Raw genomic sequence first — 25,724 nt, forward strand, 5'->3', positions numbered from 1 at the left:
TGAAAACTAGTTATGAAAAGGCTGAGATACCCAAAACAGAGCAATACTATAATAAAATGTGGGACCCCATAAGCATGTTATTACGATCGCTTTGTTTTACTTTGTTTTTGGATGTCTCAGCCATTCCAAAAGCAATTTTCATCAAATAAACTTTGCATTCCTCTTATAATTGCATGCTCTGTACCATTTCATAAGTGGTTTCTTGGTATCTCGCAAAAGTTGAAAGCCAAATCCTCAGCTCCACCAGGCTCGTCAACACCTAAAAAAATGTCGTTAATGTATTAATGGCCACAAACTGGTGGCCGGTGGCACTGATGATGGCAGAATTAATTGACTTGGCAGAGGATTAAGTCATCATGTTTCCTATATGCATTATCATTTAGTGGTAGATTTGGTGAGAGTCTCATCGGTGACTGTCCTTAGCCTCTTACTTTCTTTCTTTTTAATTGTAGGTAACTCGTGTATAATATAGGCTCATATTTTCATATTGCGTAATATTCAGATCCCCTTTGCAATAGAACGATTCTGTAATGTGTTCAGCTTTTATGCATGTTGGATTGTTCACAATATTTGCCCGTAACAACCACAAAGCTTGTCTTACCTAGAAACAACTATATTTAAAGTGATTCCATTTCTATGGCACTCAACATCGGAATGAGCAGGTGAATGGAATATTTTATTCCTTTAATTATGATAGGCTCTATAGGAAAAAAAAATCCATAAATTGCAATGAATTGCAGAATGGTCTATCACTGAAGCAGTCCTGCAGCAAAACCTGCCTAATTTGCTTCAGACTTAAACTTCAGTATCGCATCGAACTAGTTGACTTTGTCGTTCTTGTTGTTTCGGCTCCACGTTCGTGTTCTTCACCATTTTAGGAGCTATTGTTTCACAGTATCTGTATGAGTAAGACTGTTATTCTTTATACACAGATGGTAGTAACGTGTGACCATATTATTAACGAGCTGTGCTCAAATCTGATATCTCATGTGGAAAAGGTTAACGAACCGTTTACACGTTGACTTCGGCAGAAACATGCAAGCGCTCTAAATTCCGCAATCACACAATAATTAAAATAACTGGCGATATAAATAGCTCCATATAATGACAGAAATAGTTTCTTATTCAATCATATTAGCTGAAGTCGTCGGCTTATTTCAAGTGAAAGTCTATTCCATGTTCAAGGTTTTGAAATCATATAAATCAGAAATACATAACACCTGTGAATACAACGTTTTACTTTAAAGATATAGAAATGACTAAAAAGAGTTAAACATAATAGTTATTGAAGTTTATCAAATCTGACAAGAGGTATGGAATGTATGAGATTTTCGATTTCACTTAAATTTCGCGTACTTTCACAAAGAAAAGGTGATATCGGTAATTTTTATATGCAAATTGGGGAAATTCAGAATGTCATGTGGCCTCACATTGAACCGCGAACTTAATTTTTTCATCAAATTTCCTGTCCATTTATGAAATTGAAAATCAAATCATTGTTATCTTCTGATATAATCAATCCGTTTATAGTGTGATAACTGCGCAAGTCATCACTTCTCGGAGGGAGGGTATTGTGGAGAATGAACTACAGATCAAAATGACTATCATGGTATTTCAGGTGCAGACCAATAAGAGTTCATTATGTTTTTGTTTTGTATTATTTCTTTGCACCTTTATACTGTTTCATGAAAACCAGTGAATCTTTGAAATTCTATATAACTTTCTTGTTCCATGTCTGATTAGAGTGAAACTTCTACTGGTATATCAATGATTTTATGCTATCTATGACAGTTATTTAAGCGTGACGTTGCCTTAACTTAAGTGATATAGAAGTGATACATGCAGGCCTATAATAACGGCTCGACATCAGGTTGGTCCGGTGGCCCGGGGGACACTAGAAATAAGTCTGGCCACCAAATTTCCAAAAAAGGTCATCTTTTGGTTATCCGATCGGGCAGCTTGAATTCAAATCTTTTAATTACTATACATTTGTTTTTCGGGCCATCAAACAATTTAATGTCAAATTCAATGTTTTTTGTGGTCCGAGCCAGAGAAGAATGTTAGTGTCGAGCCGTGCGTAGGCCTACAATGGGATGTGTTATGCTTAGATTGTTGTGCCTCAGATTATCGAGCATCTTATGCATAGAATAAAACTATTGCAGATCAAATTAAAGCATGTCTTTCAGTCGTGGTTTTTATATGACGTGCCATCTTTTGCCTATAATTGAACATCCCGTGCACTTTAATGACCACAGTGATAACTGTTCCTATAAGATAAGTCTGCATTTTATGTTTACGTTAACACAAAAACCGCTCTAACACACTGCTTTGACAATTTCTTCCTGCGATGGTGCATCCCTTCCTACGTCATTGCTTCTTTTTCTTTCTTTTTTAAACTATTTTATTCCAATTAAGTATGTCATAGCAATGTGTCTAGCCGACATTGATGACATATTGAAGACCCTGTCCCTTGACACAAATTTGACATGTACTTCGAGTTACTAAAATCACTCAATTTACTCCAGTGTGTACTCCAGAGTGTTCAATGATATTGTACTTTCTGTTAAACTTTCACCTCCGCGACCAATACGCCATGCACCTTGCGTCGTGATGTGAATACCAGCGTATGTAAATGATACTGTTATGATACATTTTGATTTTGATAGAGTGATATCGTGATATCGTGAGAGTTGCCGAAAATTGAATGAAAAAGGCATGACACTATGACAGCAGTTATCTTGTGGGGATGTACACAAACCATCCCAGGAAGAAACTGTAAGAGAGGTATAATAGTGACACTTTGGCCAGACTCTAGAGTTCACGATGATGCGTTTTACGTGATGGTTACAGTTCGTTATTCCGAAGGTTCGCTATCAATTTGGAAATGAAATAAGATTCGTCATTCCAAGGGTTCGTAGTTTCGAAAATTAATGTTTTTTTATGCGGTTTGTAATTCCGAGTATTCTGTTAACACTTTTTATTTTGTTTTTTAATCACAATTTAACTAACCTTGGGGGGGGAGACCTTAATTCATTTTCGAACATTTAGAATAACGAACATCACACATACGGGTTAACAATTCGTGTGAATTGCTGAGTGTACTTGCGGAGAAGAGTCACGAGAGTTGCTGTGGAGACGACATGCAATTATGTGGATTTGATATTACGAACCTATGTACATGGACTGATACTCGTTAATGTTAATGTGACATAAAACTCCACAAACACATAGTTTTGTAGATAAAGAATGAGGAAGTTGTCAGGAATTATAACATTTCTCAGTGATTACGTAAATAGGTGTCATCATAGTACAGTCTCGTGCAACTATTCAAATCAGAGGTGATGACAATGTCATCACTCAGTAACCGGTCTGCTATTGATCTGCGCATAAAAAGTTTGCACTGAATTTTCTTTTCAAGTAAAGGCTATATTATAGGTACGTAACGTTTGGCACTGAATACAAATAACAAAGGAATGTTGTAAAAAAAATACGATAAATACGATGAATAATATAGAAAGATAAAACAGGAAGGGAGAAAAGAAAATGGGGAATGCACTATTATACAACCACATGTAAATGACAGGAGTTTATGCATAGCTTTAGCAGACCACACATTTCACTTTTAACCTTGTTTAAGGGGTATCGGTTTATCTTCTGTTTCCAATGTGCGTTAGCCCCCCCCCCCCCCCCCCCCCCCACACACACACAATATGATTTTCTAGAGCAATTTAATAAGAGACAACCTTACTTTGCCTAAAAATTTCTTCAAACAAGTTATCTATAAGAATTTATGCCAAGATGAAAAAAAAATGGGTGAACGTATAATACTGCGCTGGACAGAAATCTGTGTACAATGTACTAACATGAAGGTCAAATTATGAATGCTCATTGAAACTTTTGTTTTTCAATTGAATGGCGTAATCTAATACCTATTGGACAAGATAATAACAGGCTTTCTAAAATCTTATTGAGCAGTGTGTTTTATCCTATACCATTTCTATTGATTTCGTGGTGAATGTATGTAACATGAACAGACCAAAATGCGACAAGTTGGTCTGTTATCTGTCATTAAAGTGTTCTATAGAAGATCATATTGAATTTTTGTTGGGGGAAGCACATTGGAAACAGAAAATAAAGATGCATCCCCTGAAAAAGTACCCTTTTATTACTGTTGTCTGTGGAAATGCTCAAATACAAATAGGCCCTACCAGTAAAATATTTTGAACAATGTCTATTACTTTTTTGTACAATGTCATTCGTTATGGAAATGAATGGATACTTTAGTAGCAGCTTTTAGCGATCATTGCTGTGAAAATGGCAGCGTATCGCCTACTACTACCGAGTATTTGTGTGGATTAGCCATCACGCCGCTCGCCCGGCCCCTTCATACCATGCCCCGCCCTTGCCCCGCCCCTCCCCGGCCCCTCCCCAGTCGTCGCAAAAGCGTGTGATACTGTGCACATGCGTAGCGACCAAACGCGCTGCACAAACTTGCATCCAAAGAGATTATAATCTCTTTGCTTGCATCAAAGATCGTACACTCAATCTTTGCTTGCATACGTACAGCGAACGCAAGCGCAAGCGAAGCAAAGTGCATGCTCGAGTCGTCGTACTGCTGCTAGCTGCCGTCACCCTAAAGGTTTACAAAGGCGACGTTTTGGAAGCTGCAGCGGAGTCTTGACTTCTCTACATTGCTCATGACATCATGGAGCTACACAAGAAATCACTGATCTTCACATTTGTCGCCATACTGTGTGCTGTTTTGAGCGCAAATGCGTTAACTAAAGATAAAGCACCCGCAGGTAGGTTTCCAGCGGAACGTTCTGTGATTCCAAGCCGGCCGGCAGCGGCCGGCGTGATATCCCCTGATCCCCTGGGTTCAGCGTCACTTGCCTGTGTAGCCGGTTCTGATAATTGTGTGTAGATCTGACGTAGACCACTTGTAGACTAAGTAAGAAGAATGCTCCATTTACCCGCCCGGATTTCTAACATTCTAGAACTCACAGAAGTGATAGCAGACTTTTCTGGTGACATGGACGACTTGCAAAAGCCAGCAATGTATTGACATCAGACCTAAACTCAGTCCGGGAAACCCGCTCCTGAGGACCGCTCCCGCGTACGAGGACTGCCCCGCCTCATGAGGACCGCCCCCCCCCCTCCTCATGAGGACCGCCCCCATGCCTCATGAGGCCCGGGGGGAACGCCTCATGAGGCCCCCCTATTCACTTCTATTCATCTCGCATCTGATGTATAAATATAAATAAAACACGTGTGTTTTAATGGGCGCTCTGCATCGGTTGATTAAAACTTGATTTTTCAAAAAAAAAAAAAACAGATAGGATTTTTTCTTCTTTTCATCATGGATAGTGGACATGTGTGTGTAACAAAAAATCACTGTGCAAAGTTGCGACAATTTATACGTCAGATGTGAGATGAATAGAAGTGAATAGGGGGGCCTCATGAGGCGTTCCCCCCGGGCCTCATGAGGCATGGGGGCGGTCCTCATGAGGCGGGGCAGTCCTCGTACGCGGGAGCGGTCCTCATGAACGGGTTTCCCGGACTGAACTTAATTAAGCTGGCTGAAGATTCTGTTGATTGTAGCTTTCCATACCCAGGCATACAGCTGTAGGTCTATCTAGACCGACTAGAAATCTAGTTCACCGTGTTTGAAATGTTCAAAAAACAAGGCTTTTGTTGACAGCAACAAATTGCATCTTTTCATAGAACCTTTAGAGATATACCCCATCCACAATATTGTTGTTTAAGGTTTTCTCTTGCATTTATATATGATTGTGCTTATATTTCAAGATGTTGACTAGTCTAGTATTTATGTTGCAGAATTTGATGTGAAGTGCTACACTAAATAGGACCTACATTGTTTTTGTAATTGTATTTGAATGAGGTACACTTAGTTGTACCATAGACATCTACAAAGACTCAAACTTAGTTAATCTTCTTGTCCTTCTTTGTCCTTAAGTGGTGAGTGATCGCAATCAATGAGCTGATTATTCTGTCTGTTTTAAAAGTATACTGTAGATGTCCAGTTGTAAACTTTCTAGTATTCTACAGTGTACATGTATGTACCGGTACAGAATTACATATATTTTGGCAATTGTGCACTAATTGCCTAGATTTCTAGGTGTTGTACTTCAAAGCAATCATGCAGATCTAAAGACACTGGACTATGACACAATAATGAATGCAAGACATGGTTAGTGACTTTTATTATTAAACATAAGTAGTTCTCCAAACTTGAGGATTAAAACATTAATTAGTAGCATGGAATGCACTAGATCTGTGTATGAATTAAGCCGTCATTAAGATGTAATATAAGAAACCATTCCTTGTAATTGCTGACTTGTGGTTTTCTTGTATACAATGTGTCTTAAATGTTTGGTATTCACCTTCAAACTTATAGAATTCCCATTCAGTGTAGGGCTCAGGTTCAATCAGTTCTCTAGTCTAGCACACTCAAAGAGGCACACGGAGTCAGCACTCGTAAACATAAGTTGCTTCACTTTCCACTTTTATAGTATGTATGCAAATGAAAAAAACAATGACTGATAGCTGACTATTCATGCCATTCTGTTAAAATGGGTTATGTAGGCTTCATGCAGTGATTTAAAAAGTTTCCAGTATTGTAAAGGCCAATCATTGAGAAGTTGAAGAGCAGGTTAATGCAAAGCTGTGTGATGTGATATTTTATTGTTTTGAGATCTATACAGAAACATGATTATGTGTATGCCTATATGTGGATGTGTGTATTTGTGTATGAAATGTTTGTATGTGATATGCATGTGGGCTGATGCATTGGTGTATAGAGGTTACATGTACATGTACTTGTAGAGGGGAGGATATGCTTCTATATAACAATTTCAGAATAAGTTTCCACACAGTGCAATACTTCTTTTTTTTTAAAAGTGATTTTGGTCCTAACCACTTCTGCAAAGTAGGCATGGTGGCATATAGGGTTGGACCTACTACTCATCGACCTCCTAATGTTTATTTGCTTGATAAGAATATTTAACACTGAAATTGACGTAAAAAACTTGACCTACGTGATTGAGAAAATCCAGCTCTATCAAATGCCGTTGTTCCCTTTTAACTTTTGATTCGAAGTTTCAGTGCAAAAATATCGCCGACGAACTTGCGTGGCCTCGTTTCAGCTCCCCGCGGTAAATCTCGTTATTAGGATCGACTGCTGTTTTTGCATTGACAATGCATGCAAACCGAGTTGTATTGAACACCGTGTTGTATGAAGCTGTTTAGAAACTTCCATAGACATTACATTGTGCTGTCATTACGATTCGGTGAAAATATTCGAAATTTTGTCCTTGATTAAAACCATTAATGAACAGTGAATTTTCGCGTTTTCCCACACCATCCTCATCAACAGTCAAAGCCAATCCATATTTATGTGCTTTGCGGGCAGTGAAGTGCGTACTAAATTAAAGCGTTCAGTGTGCCATTTATACGCGGTCGGTTTAAAGAAGGTGGTCGATATGTAGTAGGGCTATCATACATAGTAAATGATTTGTATCTCGCTGTCTTGATGCTTTGGGTTCTCAACCATATCTCATTTAAAATCATGCCACATTCTTCCACTTCTGAAATATCCCACCTATATCTTATACACTAAACTAAACAGTGTTATCAGTCAGCATTATTCTGTAAGTTATTATATAGTTTTATTTTGGCAAACTTATTTATTCATTTAATCATGTCTGTCTGGATTTCACACTATCAACAATGTTTCTAAAGAAGTCTATGATCTAAACTGTGTCACCTTCTGTGTAGTCTTGGTATACAATTCATCATCACACAAAGAAGGCAAGGGAAGCATTGCAGTCCTGGCTAGAGGTCCCATGATCAGTGAAAGCCAGCAGATTACACTTTTTACAATGAGAATCCACCTTAATAGGTGAATGCCTGGAGTAGAAAGGAAATACTAAAGGGCAGTGTTCCAGTGAGGTGGCTAGACTGGCTTTTAGTGCTGAGTATACCATGTTTTCCCTGGAGCAGCGTTCTGCTTCACATGTTTTGAAAAGATCTGGTGTGTCCCAGAATATTGCACATCAGATCTTATGTAACTGATCTGTACATCCTGTAGAATATCGTTCTGTGTTAGGGACCCTAAATGGATACACATTATCGTAATTCACAAACTGTTCATGCTTTAAGTTGACGTGGTGCAGGGATTCACTGAGCCTTCAAGTTTATTAATCCCATAATCTCAGAGTTTTCACTTCAACAAGAGATTGAAAAAAACACAACAAAAAGTGAGGATTGCTATTCGAGTGACATACTCTATGAAATGACAGTAAGCCCACTATGGTTTGTTGGGTATAGGGTTATTTAAACAGATTTCCTGTGTTATCTTTTGGTCACAAGGGTCCCTTCCACCATTATTGTTACTGTACTGGCATTGTGTGTACAGTGTAAAATATGCAAGTTCAAAGTGATAGTTAGTTGACTTTGTCATGTATAAAGTAAAATAGCTCAGGCTAAGGCAACATGACACAGTTCCAATGCTTTTTTTTTTTTTTTTTTTTTTTTTTTTTTTTTTTGTGAGTGTGGTGAGTGCGCCTAGCAGCTGCCTCCCACAGCTCTCTCTACTTTTGCTCTGCTCATCAGTTTCAGCTGGAATTTCTCTATAAGGCTGTTGCTAGTCTGATTGCACTAGTTTGCTGACACTGCTAGACAACTTTGGTGCCTGGATTTTGCATTTGAACGTGATATTTTGGATATCAACTTTTCTGGCTTCAGGCTGTATTGGTCACAGCACTGCAGGGACCTGGAGCCATTACTTCTGTGCAGTACATTGTTGTTCACTCAACTGAACACTCAAGACAGCAATGCCTTGCACCATTAGCCTCCTTTCACTGGTTCTTTTGTGTTTGTCCATCAACCTCAATGTGGACTATGCTTCTTCATCTATTCATGGCAGGACAGTGAATAGAAACCATGACCATCACCGCCATCACTATGCAGGGAAAAGGATTCTATACTACAGCAACTCCACCAGCACATTTCGCACTGAGTTGACAAAAGCTGGTGATGTACATCCCAATCCGGGCCCTGGTGAAAACGCTAAGGATCATGGGCTTTCTTCAGCATTTTCTGCACAGGCCATTGTACCCAGGATACAGAGTCTGGATCGAAGAGTATCATACAGCCGATCTGAACTCTTTGACCTACACTGCATCCAACGAATTGACCTGGGTACTTGGGATACCATTAAAACACTAGGGATCTCAAGAAGACGCCCTACCCATAGAGGCTGTAAAGGGGGCAGACACAAACGTCAGCATGCTGAAACTACCAACAAGCTTTCCCAGGATCCAAAGGTCCCACCACCAGGCTACAGACGTTGTCAGTTGGTTCTCTGGAATGCCAGATCTCTTAATAACAAGATGCATATGGTGTCAGACATGGTAATCTCGCAACATGTGGATATCTTGGCACTCACCGAGACATGGCTCACAGGAGACGCACGTGATGATCGAGCCCTGTCTGATTTTTCTACTGACCTCCCTTCTCATCAGTTTATTCACTCACCCCGAAAGGAGAGATCAGGTGGTGGTGTCGGTATATGCCTTCATCGAAGCTACACTATTCTCGGAAGAGATGTGGGTACACTTGAATCTTTTGAATACATCAATGTTTTGATCTCTGCCAAACGTCAAAAGCCTCTTCGTCTGATTGTAGTTTACAGGCCACAGAGAACAAAGAATCGAAGATCAACTTCATCCATCTTTTTGGATGAATTTGCAGTATTTCTTGAACAACTGGCATCTGAATCCAACCATCTTGTAATCTGTGGTGATTTTAATTTTCACGTCAATGATGATAAAGATCGAGAAGCTCTTCTGTTTCTGGACTTGATATCATCAGCCAATTTTACACAGCACATTGACTTTCCTACCCATCAAAAGGGCCATACGTTGGACTTAATTCTTACCAGAGCCTCTGATGATGTCATTTCCCAAGTTCAATCATCGCAGTTTCTTCCATCTGACCACTCATCTGTCAGCTGTTATGTTAACATCAAGAAGCCGGATCCATCGAAAATTGATATTAGTTTTCGAAAACTTAAACATATTGACATCCAGGCTTTCCGGGCAGATATTCTTGAGTCTGAACTTTACGAGTCACCCGCCTCAGATCTTGATCAGCTTGTTCTCCAGTACAACAGGGTACTTCAAGCTCTTCTAGAGAAGCATGCCCCTCTGATCACTAGACGTATAACTGCAAGACCGCATTCCCCTTGGTTCAGTGATGATCTTCGCCATATTAAGCAGAGGGTAAGACAACTGGAGAGAAGATATCGTCACTCCCGAACTGAAATCAATCGCCAGATCCTTAAGAATGAATGTCATTTCTACAGCAAGCAACTTGCCAAGGCAAAGCAAGAGTTCTACTCCGAGCAGCTTGACGACTGTGACGTTCATCAACTCTTCCAGAGGGTTGATCGTCTGACTTCAGCCAGTGCCAAAAAGGTCCTCCCATCTGATAATGACCCAAACGAATCTCTTGCTGATCGGTTTTCTGATTTCTTCACCGACAAGATCGATGTCCTCGTCAAGTCATTTCAGAAATTACCCTCGGATAATCTATCTCACATCAGTTTTCAAAGCACTCGGCACTGTTTTCACGCTTTTTCACCGATATTGCGGAGCCAAGTTCAGGAAGTTATTAGAGAGTCTCGATCAACCTCCAGTCGACTTGATCCAATTCCTACTTGGCTGCTGAAGAACTGTGTCAATGAATTAACTCCGGTTATTACATCCATTGTCAACGCTTCCCTCAAGGATGGTCATTTCCCTGATTCTCTGAAGCATGCTCATATAACTCCGATCCTGAAGTCATCTAAACTTAGTCCGGATGAACTTCAGAGCTATAGACCGGTCTCTAATCTTCAGTTCCTCGGAAAGATTATTGAAAGACTCGTGTTGTCTCAATTTCAAGATCACCTGTCTGAGCACAATCTTTACTCTGAGATGCAGTCAGGCTACCGGCCACACCACAGTTGTGAAACTGCCCTGCTAAAAGTCACAAATGATATTCTTCTCTCTCTGGACAAGGGTGAGGAGGCAGTTCTGCTGCTATTGGATTATTCGGCTGCCTTTGACACCGTGAGTCATGATGCCCTGCTTAGCCGTTTGCATGATAGATTTGGACTTAGTGACACTGCCCTAGAATGGTTCCATTCCTACCTTACTAATAGAACCCAGTCTGTCGTCGTTGGTGGTTCTGAGTCACAAGTCACCTCCTCCAACTTCGGAGTTCCCCAAGGGTCTGTGATTGGCCCACTGGCCTTTACACTCTTCTCATCTCCATTAGAGGATGTCATCAAGCACCATGACATAAGGTGTATGATCTACGCAGACGATACTCAAATTTACCTTGTCTTCAAGAAGCAGCATCAGTCTACTGCCATACAAAGACTCAGTGCATGTGTCTCGGACATTAAGAGTTGGTCAATACAGAATGGTCTGAAGCTAAATGAAAGCAAAACAGAATGTATACATTTCACAAGCAGGCACAGGATTTCAAGCCCAATTAGTATGATTTCTCTAGATGATACTACTATACAATGCTGCACAGATGCAAGGAACTTGGGTGTCATATTTGATCACAATCTGTCTTTGAAAACTCATGTGAACAATGTGTGCAGATCAGCCTCATTTGCCCTACACAAAATTGGCAGCATCCGCCAATTTCTGACGAAAAAGACAACCCAGAGACTCGCTCAGGCACTAGTTATGTCTCGCATTGACTTTTGCAACAGTCTCTTGTATGGTTTGCCTGATGCGCAAATCAACAAACTGCAGAGAGTTCAAAATTCAGCTGCCAGGCTTATTGCTAAACGTCGTTCACGTGAGTCGGTTACCCCACTACTGAGAGAACTCCATATGTTAAGAATCCGCGAACGAATTAACTTCAAGATTCTTTTGTTAACTTTTAAATGTTTGCGAAATATTGCACCGGTTTATCTTCAACAGTTGATAACTGAATACCTACCCTCCCGGAACTTGCGGTCTAACAACAAATCACTTTTAATACCTCCTCTTGTCAATACACAATCTTATGGTTCTAGAGCTTTTAAGTCAGCATCTCCTCAACTCTGGAACAGTTTACCTGAATGCTTGAAACAAACAGACTCAGTAGACAAATTTAAATCCATGTTAAAAACGTATTTGTTTATTGAGTAGTATTATGACTGTGTTTCTTGTCTTATACCATTACTGAAACTGTACCTTCTTCTTCTTTCTTTCTTTCTTTACTTTCCTCTTCTTCCCTTTCTATTGTTTTCTTTTTTCCCATAGCGCTTAGAGACATTTTATGTAATAACGCGCTATATAAATGTTGTGAATTATTATTATTATTATTAAATGCAGTATTAGTTTGAAAAAAAAAAACACCAAACAAACAAACAAACAAACTTGTTAGAACTACAAATGTTTCAGAGCATTTTCTTGTGAGATCATCAGAATCAATAATGCAAGATTGATAGCTCTAGGACATTATTTTGGATGAATTATGACAAATTGGAGTGTCATATTGTATTATTCATTAGAGCTAAAGAGAGGCCCACAATCTACAATCACTTTCTTTGGTTAGATTACCCTCCTGCATACACACACACACACACACACACACACACACACACACAGACTGTACGTACACATTCACAAATTTCCATCATACAATTGTCTTATGCATAAAAAAAACAACTGCAGGTGCAAATACAAGGTACATGTACTTTCTTTTTCTAAAATTGAAATATGAGTTCTGAAATGATTGAACATTAATGTTTTCTTTTGTTTGTGTGTGTGTGTGTGTGTGTGTGTGTGTGTGCTTTATCTATTCTTATTTTTCCTTTTTTTTGGGGGGGGTGGGGACAGAGAGTTGTAATTGTTGAAATTTCCTCTTTCTCTATGTTGAATGATAAAGAAGAAGTAAATACTAATCCAGTTTTCAACGTGTCTTCATCCTTGTACAGATGCAGAGTATGATAAATATGAAGAGATGGTTGAGCTGCCAGGGGGAAAGTTCACCATGGGATCCACAGCCCAGAATGGCAAGGATGGTGAAAGTGTTCAGAGAAAGGTGTCCGTGAAGCCTTTCAAAATCAACAAATATCCTATTACAAATGCAGCATTCAGGTAAGAGTCATGTATTATCAGGTTATTTTAAACTACAATGTATGTGTTTAATATATCTTTTATTGTAGATCATATTTCCATGGAAAGAGAATCTTGCAGTGAACATGTGCATGTCACAAAACATTTGAAAATGTTGGAATGGAGTGAAAAGATATGCCCCTCACCTCCCAACCATTCTGTTTTGGTTTCTTGTTTCATTGATAGGAGTTTCCTATTTTCTTGATAATTTTACTATGTACACACATCTATGGGAATTGCTCTTTCCTTCCTATGTACTTTTTAGCAATGTCATCCCTATTTTTCACTTCGTAAGGTTTGGAGGTCTGTTTAACCTTAGTAACACCTGTATTTTATGTGATAATATACCAGATACATATATCAAATTCCCTATATTCCAAATATTTAACCCACTGTGGGCACAGTAAAGTGAATGACCAAATATATGTACTCAATGTCTCTCAATACACAGTGTGTAGACTGAGGAAACTCCAGACATATTTGCATTCAGTTTTTAAACTTGTATTTACATGTACCAGTATGTTTCATGCTGCTCACATTAATGACCACAGCAATGTTGTCAAAATCACATGCTGTTACAACTGGTAACAATTTAAAAGAGAGAGTTGCCATATGAACACAATACAAGCTGGTGCCTTTTATTCCTCGACTGAAAATTTCAAGGTCTATTTGATATTTTTCATAATTATTCCAAATTTGGTTCCTTTCTATTGGTAGAACAACTTTTGACAGTCAAGGCTGTGAAGTAGCTATTTCAAAAAGAGTTTGTTGGTGTGTTCTTTTTTTTTTTCTTCTCATGTTATGGTACAGTTTTGTATCTCTTTACTTTGATATGATAGATATGCACCAAATTTAATGTGAATTTATGGTTTGTAGTATTATAAAAAAAATTGCGTCACCTTTGCTGTATTTGTAAGTGGATATACAGTATTAGCAAAACCTATTATGGATACAATTAATCTTATCTTCATCACCGTGAAAGCAGTATAATTCACTATACATGTACGTTAATCACCAGCATGCACATAAACACGAACACACTCACACACACACACAGATACAGATTAAAATGACCCCTTTGGTTTCATACAAACCATACTTATATTACCGGGAATTAAAGATAATGGGTCACGAACACCTTTCAGTTCCCCTTGTCATATTAATGCTGGCTGTAACTGTGATACCAGATATCATTTCCCCTCCTATCATGGAGTCAAACTTCCTGATTTATGCTTAGTTTCTCTGCATTATAAGAGGCAATCAGAGTGTCATATTTTTTTATCTTGTATTAAGAGGGTATTGAGTAGTTTTTAGTCAGAAATCATAATCAAAATGCAAAGCAGCAAAAAAAGAAAAAAAGAAGAAAAAAGCTGCTGAAAACTGCTTGTCCAATAGTAAGGACACAACACAGAAATATGGAAAAGATCATTTCCAGACACCCTTGATTGTGGGGTACAAGTTTTACTTGTGTGTGGTTACAAGAGTTACATACAGCACACAGATAAAGCCTTCCTAATGGAGAGCTGTTACACGTGGCATTCTCCCCAGCTAAGATCACTCGAGCATAAGTAGACCCCAGACTACTTGTGCTTGAATAAAAAATCTCTCGACTGTACAACCTTGTAGCTATCCCATAGAAATCTTCGAGTCATTATGTCCATGCTCAAAAGGAAGTCTGAGCAGAAGAGTCGGCTGTGCAAAATCCCACATCATTTGATCAAGAAAGTGGGTCTTTAATTTTCCAGATAATGTAAAGCTGTTGATAGTACTTCATGCTTTTCCATGCAAAGAACATCTCGAGCTAGTGAAAGAGAGAATAATTTCAAGGTGCCCAATGGGAAGCCTAGTGAGGCTTCTTTAGGTTTAAATGGTGAGAACTTATTGATATTTGTGTGAATGTACTCTTTTTTTTTGAAATTTAGATTTTGTGTTTGCTTTATTGCTTCCATTCAGAGGACTTGATAGTCCATACAGATGTAACTAAGATGGTACAACAGTATGTAAAGACTCTTTCATCTCTATGCGTCATGTTAACTCTCCAAACTCAATCAACAGCATGCCAAGTTCACATGTTTGGTTTATATAAACCCACAAACCCACCCACACCAATCAACAAATGCCACAGTACCATGACAGCATCTCTTGTGATTACAATGTATGTTTGTCATAAAACTTACATCAAAGCAAAGCTTGGCATCTTCTCTTAAAGGGATAGTACAGTATTGGTGGAGATGAGAATTGGGCTTTTAACTTTTTGCGAGATACCAAGAAAACACTTATGATATAGTACAGAGCATACCATTTTAAGAGGAATTTAAAGTTTATTTGATGAAATTCGGGTTAGAATGAAACATCCAAAAACAAAGTAAAACAAAGTGATCATAATAAAGTGTGGGTCCCACACTTTATCAGAATCGCTCTTTTCTGGATATCTCAGCCATTTCAAAACCAATTTTCATCAAATAAACGTTGAATTCCTCATAGAATTACATGCTCTTTCATATTTCATAAGAGGTTTCTCATTATCTCACCACAAAATGTTAGAAACCTGAAATTAGGTCTCAACCAAAACTGTATAATCCCTTTAAACTGTGCTCATTACATGTCCAGCATTACAAAAATGTGTTTGATATATTACTCTGTCAAGATTTTCAGAAATTATTGCCTGGTGTTGCTTTAAAGCTGAAAAGGAGTCATCCTTAATCCAGTCAATTCCTTTTGAGCATGCAGTCGACATATAGCACAAAATTTGCTGTGATTAATTAGGATACTAATGAGCTATAAAAGTGGTCTCTTTGGACAAGATGGTATTGTTTAATATTCTAGTGCATATATTGGACATATGCATTCAGATTCTATACATAGGATGCAGACAGGCTGAGGAGGCTTAAAAGAACCTGTCATAAAGTTACGATGAATTCAGTTTAACAGCTGCTGGAGCTCTAAGCAAACGGAGTATTATGGTTGCTGTAGACTAGTGTTTGTTCTGGGTGCATATGGTTTAGTGTGATATTCCTGGAAGGTGAAGGACAACCCATTCTATGGGGTTTGATTAATTTATGGATGCCCTACCCTTCTACAACATGAATTATTGCGCATTGCCAGTCAGCCGCTGATACATTTATCTCCCCCAATCCAGTCATCATATACCCCTGGTAACAGACTGCGATCTGCTGGTCATATAATGTACATACAACTGTACATGCAATGATCAAAAAATCACAAAGAAAATGCGACCAGTAATAGAGTGTCTCTAGTATTTGATGGCAATTTAATTGGTAACCACCCTATAGTATGCTTTTTGTAGATGTTTGATCACTGCGGACATTTTATTCCTTGCCTACTTAAGCAAGCAAATTTCATTCAAGCTGTCACCATTTAAGGCTGGTCGTCTGGTGAAATCAGCTTGAAGGGTACAATTCATTACCTCACTGTGAATTGCATGGGTACATTTCGGTTTTTTTGTGTGTGCCTTTTTACTGAAAACAACAGAAAACAACAGAAACAGCAACAGATATTGGATCATTCTCACTTTTGCAATTTGCTCTTTTATTTTTTCCCTCACAGAAAGTTCATTCGTGCCAAGAAGTACAAGACGGATGCAGAAAAGTACACTTGGAGTTTTGTCTTTGATGCGTTTGTTTCAGAAGAGATAAAGCAGCAGATTGAACAAAGACTTCCGGTAATTATTCCAGATTTTGATTGTTAACCGATTTTAATGATGAATGATGAATTATTCAGATTTTGTGACATGCCTTTGCTGAGGCATACACTCTACTGCCACTAAAAGGTTCTTTACATGATGTGGAATGTGGTAGATACTCTTTATGATCATTGAAATCAAATGTGGTGTACATTTGTGTGTGATTTGTGATACAATAGGCAGAAATCAAGTTTGTTCTACATGTGGGCAATTGCACTTTTGTGAATCCATAGATGGAAAACTTCATGTGACACATTTAAGAAAAAAGGTGACAAATTTAATAATGTAAGATCTTAAAATGGTTCATACTCCACCCGTTATACCTCATATCAACCCTTTATTTGCCAAGGCACTTTGATATCTTAACCTGGCAAAGTTGATCTAGTTGTAATGTCAGCAAGCCCACTCAGGTGGGACAATATGTATCAGTCCAGCAAAAAATCAAAATGACACAATAGGGTCTAGGGCAATTAAAGGTAATCCCTATTTATTAACAAGTACACATTTTCCAGTGTGCCAATTAGCAAACAAACTACTCCTGCATGTGTGCCATTCGGTATATGAAGCATGGTAAAGGATGAAGCAAACAGTGTACTGAACGGTCCTCAAGGGGAGTTTGACAGATCAATAAATACAACATGCAGCAATTGTTAAGCAATATTACAGTGTACAAAAGGGGTCACTCCCAAAGGATAATATCATTCTGAAGACAGTCAAGCTAATATGATATAGATTGAAATTGATTGAAACTTAGGAGAAAGGATTGACTGTTATGTATTAACTTTCATTCATTCACATGTCAATGAACCCTGATAAGAACATATTTTGTGCCATGTCCATAAGTGGATGTGAAGCAAGACTGTTGAGCAAGGGTCTGAATTTATTTATTCTCAATATCAATCCAATTTTGAAAAAAAAAATGCACCACTTGCCATGTTCTAAAAATAAGCAAAACAAACAAACAAGCAAATATATATAGATAAGGATCATCGTAAGAAAAATGAGATTTTTTTTTTTTTTTTGATTATTTTCCAGGGTGCCCCATGGTGGATTCCAGTTGAACAAGCTCACTGGAGGAAGGTGAGTATGTTTGGAAACAAAGAATGTCAGTGGTGATAAAAAAGAATTGGGGATTACCATCGATTTAACTATGGTGTAAAGTATTCATTTGTAATCCAGCATGAATACAAATAATAGATTTTTGATGAATTACAATCTAGTATGTAGAACATATGTTTACTTCATAGAACAGTTCATTATGGAGTGTATTAAAGTAGTAATTGGATACACAGTGTACAGCATCTTCACTCAAAAGTGAGCAGAGGAAATCGTGATGATTTTCAAACAGTACTTCTGCAATGGTTTGAATTCAATTGTTATTATCATTTTTAACACTGATTATTGTCTGTTTGACCAATAAATGTCACTTTCATAAATTATGAGCTTTGCATGTGTCATTTCAAATTTTATGGTGCCAGGATTTGGTTGTTTTTTTTTTCACCCATTTAACATGAGCTGATTTTACTAAAACAGGCACTGCCCATAGACACCTGCCCAAGTATACTTGGAACTAGTCTTCATACAATGGGTTTATTGCTTGTTTGTTTTTATTCCCTGTTTATTGTAGCCAGAAGGAAAGGGAAGCGGCATTGAGAAGAGGCTACACTACCCCGTGGTCCACGTCAGCCAAGTTGATGCCAGGGCTTTCTGCCAGTGGCACGGATGGAGGCTGCCCACTGAGGCAGAGTGGGAGTATGCCGCCCGAGGCGGACTGGAGGGAAAAACGTATCCGTGGGGCAACAAGTTTGAGAAGAACAGGATGAATATATGGCAGGTATGTGTTGTAATAAATCTATCTCAGATTTGTTTGATTTCTCATGCCAACAGCTTCTCACACAGGTCAGAAGAAGCTATATGAATACATGTATGTTGAATTATTCTGTGTAGCTTTATTACAAACTTGGCAAGATATCAAAAATAAAAGCAGATGGACTCCTATCTCATGTTTGATGGAGTATGTAATTTAAAATGCACAGTCTGTATATAGTAGGTAGTTTGCAGGCATTGTTGATAATTCTCTGTAATAGAAAATTATAGAAAATATTTCATTTATTATTATTTCTTTATTCATTTATCTATTGGCATTTTTATTTTGAAGATTTGTTGTTTCTGTGCACTTCAAATTCCAGGGAAAGTTTCCTGCGGAAAATAAGAAATCTGATGGTTACCATGGCGTTGCACCAGTGGATGCTTTCCCAGCCCAGAATGACTACGGTAGGAGGAGGTGTTTTAAACAATAGAAGTGTTGGGTATAGATAGGTTGAAATTACTCATATGTGTAGCATGACATCACAGGTGCATGGCTTGCAACATCTTTTGATAGGTATGAAATGAATGAAGTGCACCCTGTACTCATAAAATCAAGAGAAAGAGATCTGCTGCAGTAAGCACTGTTCTGTTATATTAACCCATTAGTAACTGAACCTCCCGAAACCGCCTGTCAGATTACTCCTGAAAATGCCCATCCGCTATTTTTATAGTTTTACGCTTGACTATTTTTATTGTTTTCATATAGAATATATAATTATGTAATTTGAAAGAAGTCAAAGGTCAATGAAAATATGTCTAAATTATTTCTGTGACTCACAAGTCCCTTGGTAAAGTCTTAATAGGCTTTCAAATAAACGTAACTCATAATAGACACAAATAATTACACAGTGATCTATTTTGCATAATTTAGAAAGTTGTCAAAATGAGAGTGATACTGTTGTACCTTCCAGAGAGTAATAGGCCATCATGTATGGATTCTTCAGTTGCTAAAGGGTTAAATGAGAGAGGTGATTAGCTGAATATCCTGAGAAACCACTGGAGGAGCACTGATAAGTTTCAGACCAGCTTTTGAGGGCAGCATGAATCAAAGAGCAATGTTTGATAGCAATCAGCTGAATTCTCTGGTATAGCTATGCATACTGTTGTCAGACTAATTTACAAATTGACTTTCAGTTAATTCTCAGAGCACACTTTTTGGACATGACTATTCCTGTGTAGGCGCTTTATAATTTAGCAATTAGAATATTTTCTTTCGTTTTCCTTATATGTTAGTGCTTTTGTTCTGCTTCTGATGCTGAAGTTAGATTAAAAATGAGGCAGACGAAAAAAACAACAACAACAACAGTAAATGAAGGAGAGAGGGAAATACATAGAGAAAAGGAGATATCAAGATAAAGAGAGAGATGTGTATATTATCTGGTAAGACTAGAAATTCTTAATTGTATGTGACCAATCACAGGACTGTTTGATATGATTGGCAATGCATGGGAGTGGACTTCCACTCGGTTCAGCCCCACCCCCAGTGCCAAGGATGATGCCCCACCCTCAGAGAAAGAAGACCCCACCCAGGTGCGCTATGTGCTGAGGGGGGCATCTTACATTGACTCCAAGGACGGCAAGTTCAACCACGCCACCAGGGTTACAACAAGGTGTGTGTATTTAAAAGAAACCAAAATCCAAAGAGAAATGTTGATTGAGTGAAAGCAGCAACATTTGTAGAACACATCAGTGAAAGTTTTAGAAAAATCGGAGAATTGGCAAAATTTATGAATTTTTAAAGTTTTGGTGTTGGAAATCACTGGATGAGGAGACTACTAGAGGTTATGGCATCATGTGTGGACAACAGTATAACGAAAATATAAAGGGAATTCCACAAAAATTCATTTTTCATGAAAATTACACATTCCATCAACTTGATACTGACATATGTTAAGGGTAGCAATTATTCCCCATGCTTTCTGAAAGCGTTTAATAGTCGAGTGCTCTTTCATTATGCTAGCAAAGTGGATTTTTGTGGAATTCCCTTTATGCTGTCGTTATATTGTTGTCCACACAAGACAGCATAGCCTCTAGTAGTCTCCTCATCCAGCGGTTCCAACACCAAAACTTAAAAAATTTATTACTTTTGCATCGATAGTCCAATTTTCCTCAAACTGTCACTGATGTGTTCTACTAATGTTGCTGCTCTGTCATAATCAAGACAACCAAGAGAGTTCTAAGGGGCACTGCACTGGTGAACCATTATGTAAACTCAGTTGCCTCCTGCAAACACAAGCCAGCAAAATCTGTACCCTGAATACATGTATAAAGCAGTCATTACACTAACACAACAGGCTTATGGCCAAAATTTGAAAAGTCATGAAAAGATGATGTAGAAATGGAACCAACATGTACAACAATGCATATTTGTGGATGATAATATAGAAGCTTTTCAAAGATTATTCAAACCCCAACTGGAAAATGGCATTGCACACACAGTGGAGGGCACATAATCACTTATCTCACAGAACGAAGTCACTACATACATGTAGAAAATTATTTGAAGGTTAGCAGTAACAATACATCACTGCCATATACAGAATGCGTCAATATTAGTCTTGCATTTTGTATGGTGTCTTTCAGTGTATTTCATCTGTCGATGCTTTAAAGGATACTGTAATGTTATAGTAACCATATGCACTTTTGCCCAAAGTCATAGATTCCATTTGTAAGTTAATTCATTAGATACCCATTGCACTGACCTTTTAGTATTTTTAATGCTTGATACAAAGTAGATTACTAGAGATATTTGTTTGTGAGCTCTACCATTTATGTCCCCCCCCCCCAAAAAAAAAAAAAAAAAAAAAAATTAAAAAAAATTACAACGGGAACCTCCACAATGATAATTTTAAAAATAGTAAATCAATCCAAATACAATTTCAGAGTACGAAACTATAACTCATTGCCCACATCTTACAGAAAACCCCATTCGATTTGCGTCAGTGGTCAAAGAGAAATAAGGAATTTTGTAGAGCATGTCACGAATCTCTTCCCTCCAAGTTCTGTCTATTGTGTTCACACACAAGAGCATCCAAGTGCTAAACTTGGAAGAATCAGACTCATGACATGCTTTACAACAATCCACATTTCTCTGTGACCGCTTAACCAAATTGAATGGGGGTTTCTGCAAAATAGCGCTTAGATGTTATATTTTAAGACCCTGAAGTAGCATTTAGACAGTTTTATCATATTGGGTGTTATCAACGCGAAAATGTGATTGTAATTTTTTTTTTGGACATACTGTACATCTTTTCTTCCATTTTATTTGTAGAATGGGCAATGAGGCAGATGCCGGTTCAGACAACTTGGGCTTCCGCTGTGCCGTTTCCATGCCAACTGGAACCAGCGAGAAGAAGCCCAAGGGAAAGAAGAAGGACGCCCCCACGAAGGACGACCAAGAACCAATCACAATAGAGCTTCCAGAGGGGGCAAAGGTCGTACGACCCAACCCAGCTGACTTGAATGGAAAGGGAAATAAGAAAAGAAAACAAGAACTATAACAGCACTGTAGTCTTTCATGAATCATAGGTGTTTTCTGTTCTAGTGTTAAATAATGACTCCCAGCGGAAGTAAAACTTTTATTGAATGCTCTGTGAGCTGAAATTTTTGCGTACAGATACTTTCGCGAATCGCTACTTGTCTGACAATTTTGGGTGTTACTGATTTTATGTTTGCAAGGTTCCAGTAATCATTACTCCTCCGTTTACATAATAGAGAAGAATGAGACAACATTAGCGGACGCACTGATTTTTTTTTTTTAAAATCTCGGTGATTCCCTGTACGTAAACAAAGAGTGTCATCTTCATTTGAAGTACCCAATAAGTGTGTTGTTATGCACCAGATATTGCTACGTCATGCCCCACAAAGTGCTAGTCTTACTAGTTGTGCATGATCCAGCACTGGCATGGCTTAATTTTTTGTTGTGAAATGATAATTTTTCGCATTGTTTTCCTGGGTTTCTGTATTTGCACATTCTTATCTTTTTGCAGTTTAAAACAGTCATGTTGTAAAATTCATCAAAATAAAACTACTGCAAAAATTTTGGCTTGTACAGTAGAATGCCAACTCATTTAACAAACTAACAACTAATTAATCCATCTAATGGTCCAAGTTGTCTGTCAAATTCCAGCATTCATTAGATGATTTTCATCACTGCAGATCAATAGAGATATAATTTTCCAAAATTTATAAAATGTGGCCAACCAACGTACAATTGTAAGAGATGAGAGAAAGAAATGCAAATAACAAAGCAGGACATAAGGGCAGTTGCCTTACTTAAATTATACATATGCATTATTACTCTTGATTGTTATCTTGAATGTAATGTCCCAAATGGAATGTAAAATAATTTTCTTCTACAGTTCTTAATTTTAAATCATATCATTGCAGAGAAAGCATCAGCCAATCGGTGATATTTAAATGGCAGTACAGGTAGTAGTAGGCTCCATTTTGCCACAAAGCTGGTATAGTAAATAGACAAATAAGTGTCCATATATGAAAAACTTTGTTGCACTGCGGTGAACAAATATTGGGCATTGGCCACTTGCAAAGTCAATATTGGCACTGCCTTTCTTTTGCATTGGTGAGATCCAGGAGAGAAGTGCAGCAATGATGTGTGTATTCCGTTAAATTCAGGTTGCCATAAATATTCCAAGATCTTGCTTTAATAGACCATATGATAAGTTTACTTCTGCTGGGAGAGTATTCATGTAACAATAGGGACAAAGGGAGGCTGTGGAGAATTCAGTGTAGGGTACTGTAAAAGTGGAAATGTTCGCCTTGTAATTTGTGTATGTTTGTGTGTGTGTGTTTGACCAGTTGAGATGAGTTTCACATGCTTTTTATTCTGTGGAATGAGATGAGTTTCACATGCTTTCTATTCTGTGGAATGAGATATATAACAAACATGGTTATAATGAAATTCCGGTTACAACAAAATAAAAATTCAGACTTCAACATTTCTGGGTCTTTGCTATTTTGTTTATTTGTTTGGCTATAACGAAATTTCGATATAACGAAAAAAAAAAACTGCCGGTCCCAAGGTCCTCATTAAAATGGGAGTCCACTGTATTACGTATAACAAATGAAAGATTCATGTGCTAGTTTCATGTCGCACGAAATGCGTAAAATTTTCCGTGAAAATTTCCACTTTTACAGAAGATAATGAGTTGCTATGAAGATGTAATGTAATTTAATGCAATAATTGTTATAACTATCATGGCAAAGCCAGTCAGAGAGGAATCGTGTTTATGGAAGCCATTGCCTTTAAAGCATCACATAAGTTGTCAGTGGAATTGGGACATGTTGGGCTCTAGATCTAACCCTTTGTGTGTTTTGAGTACTGATTAAGGCTGAAAAACACCATAGCACGTTACACACTGTTCAGAATCTCTGGTACTGAAAGGGTTAATAGATGTTATAAAAGGGTTCAAGAATGTAGCCAATTGGAAGCGCTGAAATGAGTCACGTGTGCGTGCATTAATTTCTTAGTAAATGCACGGCCGGGGCCTGACGTACGTCACAATGTTTACACTAGCAGTGCGCACTCAATCAGTTGTTACAAGTGCGTCACGCGCTACTATACACGCTGTCAATCCTGTAAACAACTTCTAGTTCGGGCTGCCACAACAGCCGGCGGCCTTTCCTGTGCATAACACGTGGCGTACGTATACTCTTATACGTACGTACAGTACTTATGTGCGGGATTTCCGAGTGCGACGTGCGTGAATGTTTGGGACGAACATCTTCGGACATCTTGACTTTTGAGCGAGTGCTACATGTAGCTGACTGGTATTGACCCACAAAGGTACGTGAATAATGCTGTTAGTTTTCGACCCATTTTATAAAACAAATGATGCACAGGATTATTTCGTGGCGTTAGTGAAGGTGCGGCTCACTCTCGAGTATTGACAACGGTTGCAAACATGCACTCGGCTCCGCCTCGTGCATGTCGCACCATTGTCAATACTCTCGAGCGCGCCGCACCTTCACTAACACACTCTATCCTGTGCATCATTTGTATAATCGCAGCATGGAAGAAAGAGCTGGTATGGGGGTTGGGGATTCTGTGCGCAGCCCCTACTATCATAGACCTGTAGTATGTACCCAATCTCCAATCCCTTTTAAACAACATTCTTAGTTGTCGGCATACGTAGATGAAGTGGCCAACGTTATTGACATTCAAGTGATTCTTTATGTGGGTCATTAATGCCACTGGTACATGTATGCTCAAAGAAGGGGTCCCTTGCCAGTCCGTGCTTGAACCTTTAACCTGATGCTCTCACGGTGGTGCATTATACCACTAGTCTATGGCTTGTGTCAAAGTTCAGAGTTCAGAGGGCATAAAATGTATTGAATTGACCTCATAACAAAATGATGACATCTCTCTTATCAGCAACTCATGAAATCTCTACAGTTTCTTTTCTTTTTTCTTTTTTTTTAATATGAAGTGCACATTCCATTAACACATCTTAGCCTATTTTTGTAGAATTGAATTATTGATAACTGAACTATTGAGCATCGAACTTGACATCCTAAAATTCTTTTGCTATTTTGCATAACTTTTACATGTGTTGTCCTTGGTAGAAGTTTATGGTACTTGATGGTGGATGTAGTAAACTAATACTTGCACTGACATGAAAAGGTATTGAAAGGTCACACATTGCATAAATATTTCTGTGAAGTCCATTAAAATTTATGACCGTATTCTACCAAAGTTAGATAACAAGACTTTGTTAGAGGTGATTGCTGGGCAGTTTGAACCTAATGCTTGTCGAGGAAACCAGTTTAAAGTCGCATCGATACCATTGCTAGTGAACAGGTGCTGCGGGTTTGAATAGAAAATTGTAACTTGCTTCATCCAAGTCAGTAGAAGGAATATGTTGCCATGTTGGCATTGTATGGTGTAAACTGACATTTCTTGCCATGTCACAGAAATGCACCTTTTCAGACACATACGTACACCT

General features: G+C 38.3%; 1 protein-coding gene across 1 annotated transcript; it reads left to right on the forward strand.

Annotated features, from left to right (window-relative positions):
* The first annotated feature begins 4,705 nt into the window (after positions 1–4,705).
* On the forward strand, positions 4,706–22,405 carry LOC139741463 (inactive C-alpha-formylglycine-generating enzyme 2-like). The gene is made up of 8 exons (XM_071652048.1): positions 4,706–4,802; positions 13,007–13,169; positions 16,755–16,869; positions 17,926–17,970; positions 18,518–18,724; positions 19,080–19,164; positions 20,180–20,369; positions 22,031–22,405. Exons 1-8 carry the CDS (start codon positions 4,706–4,708, stop codon positions 22,257–22,259), a joined length of 1,131 nt encoding a protein of 376 aa, XP_071508149.1. The 3' UTR covers positions 22,260–22,405.
* The last annotated feature ends 3,319 nt before the right edge of the window (positions 22,406–25,724 follow it).

This window comes from Diadema antillarum, unplaced genomic scaffold, assembly GCF_040938485.1.
Source record: "Diadema antillarum isolate AM-2024a unplaced genomic scaffold, OU_Dant_1.0 seq00000931_RagTag, whole genome shotgun sequence".
In the NCBI taxonomy this organism is placed as follows: Eukaryota; Metazoa; Echinodermata; class Echinoidea; order Diadematoida; family Diadematidae; genus Diadema; species Diadema antillarum.

Excerpts from the sequence above, each read along its gene's own strand:
- LOC139741463 (XM_071652048.1), top strand. The coding sequence starts at position 4,706 with ATGGAGCTACACAAGAAATCACTGATCTTCACATTTGTCGCCATACTG. Across the intron at positions 13,170-16,754 it reads ATTACAAATGCAGCATTCAG|AAAGTTCATTCGTGCCAAGA; the intron begins GTAAGAGTCATG and ends TTTCCCTCACAG. Across the intron at positions 18,725-19,079 it reads ACAGGATGAATATATGGCAG|GGAAAGTTTCCTGCGGAAAA; the intron begins GTATGTGTTGTA and ends TTCAAATTCCAG.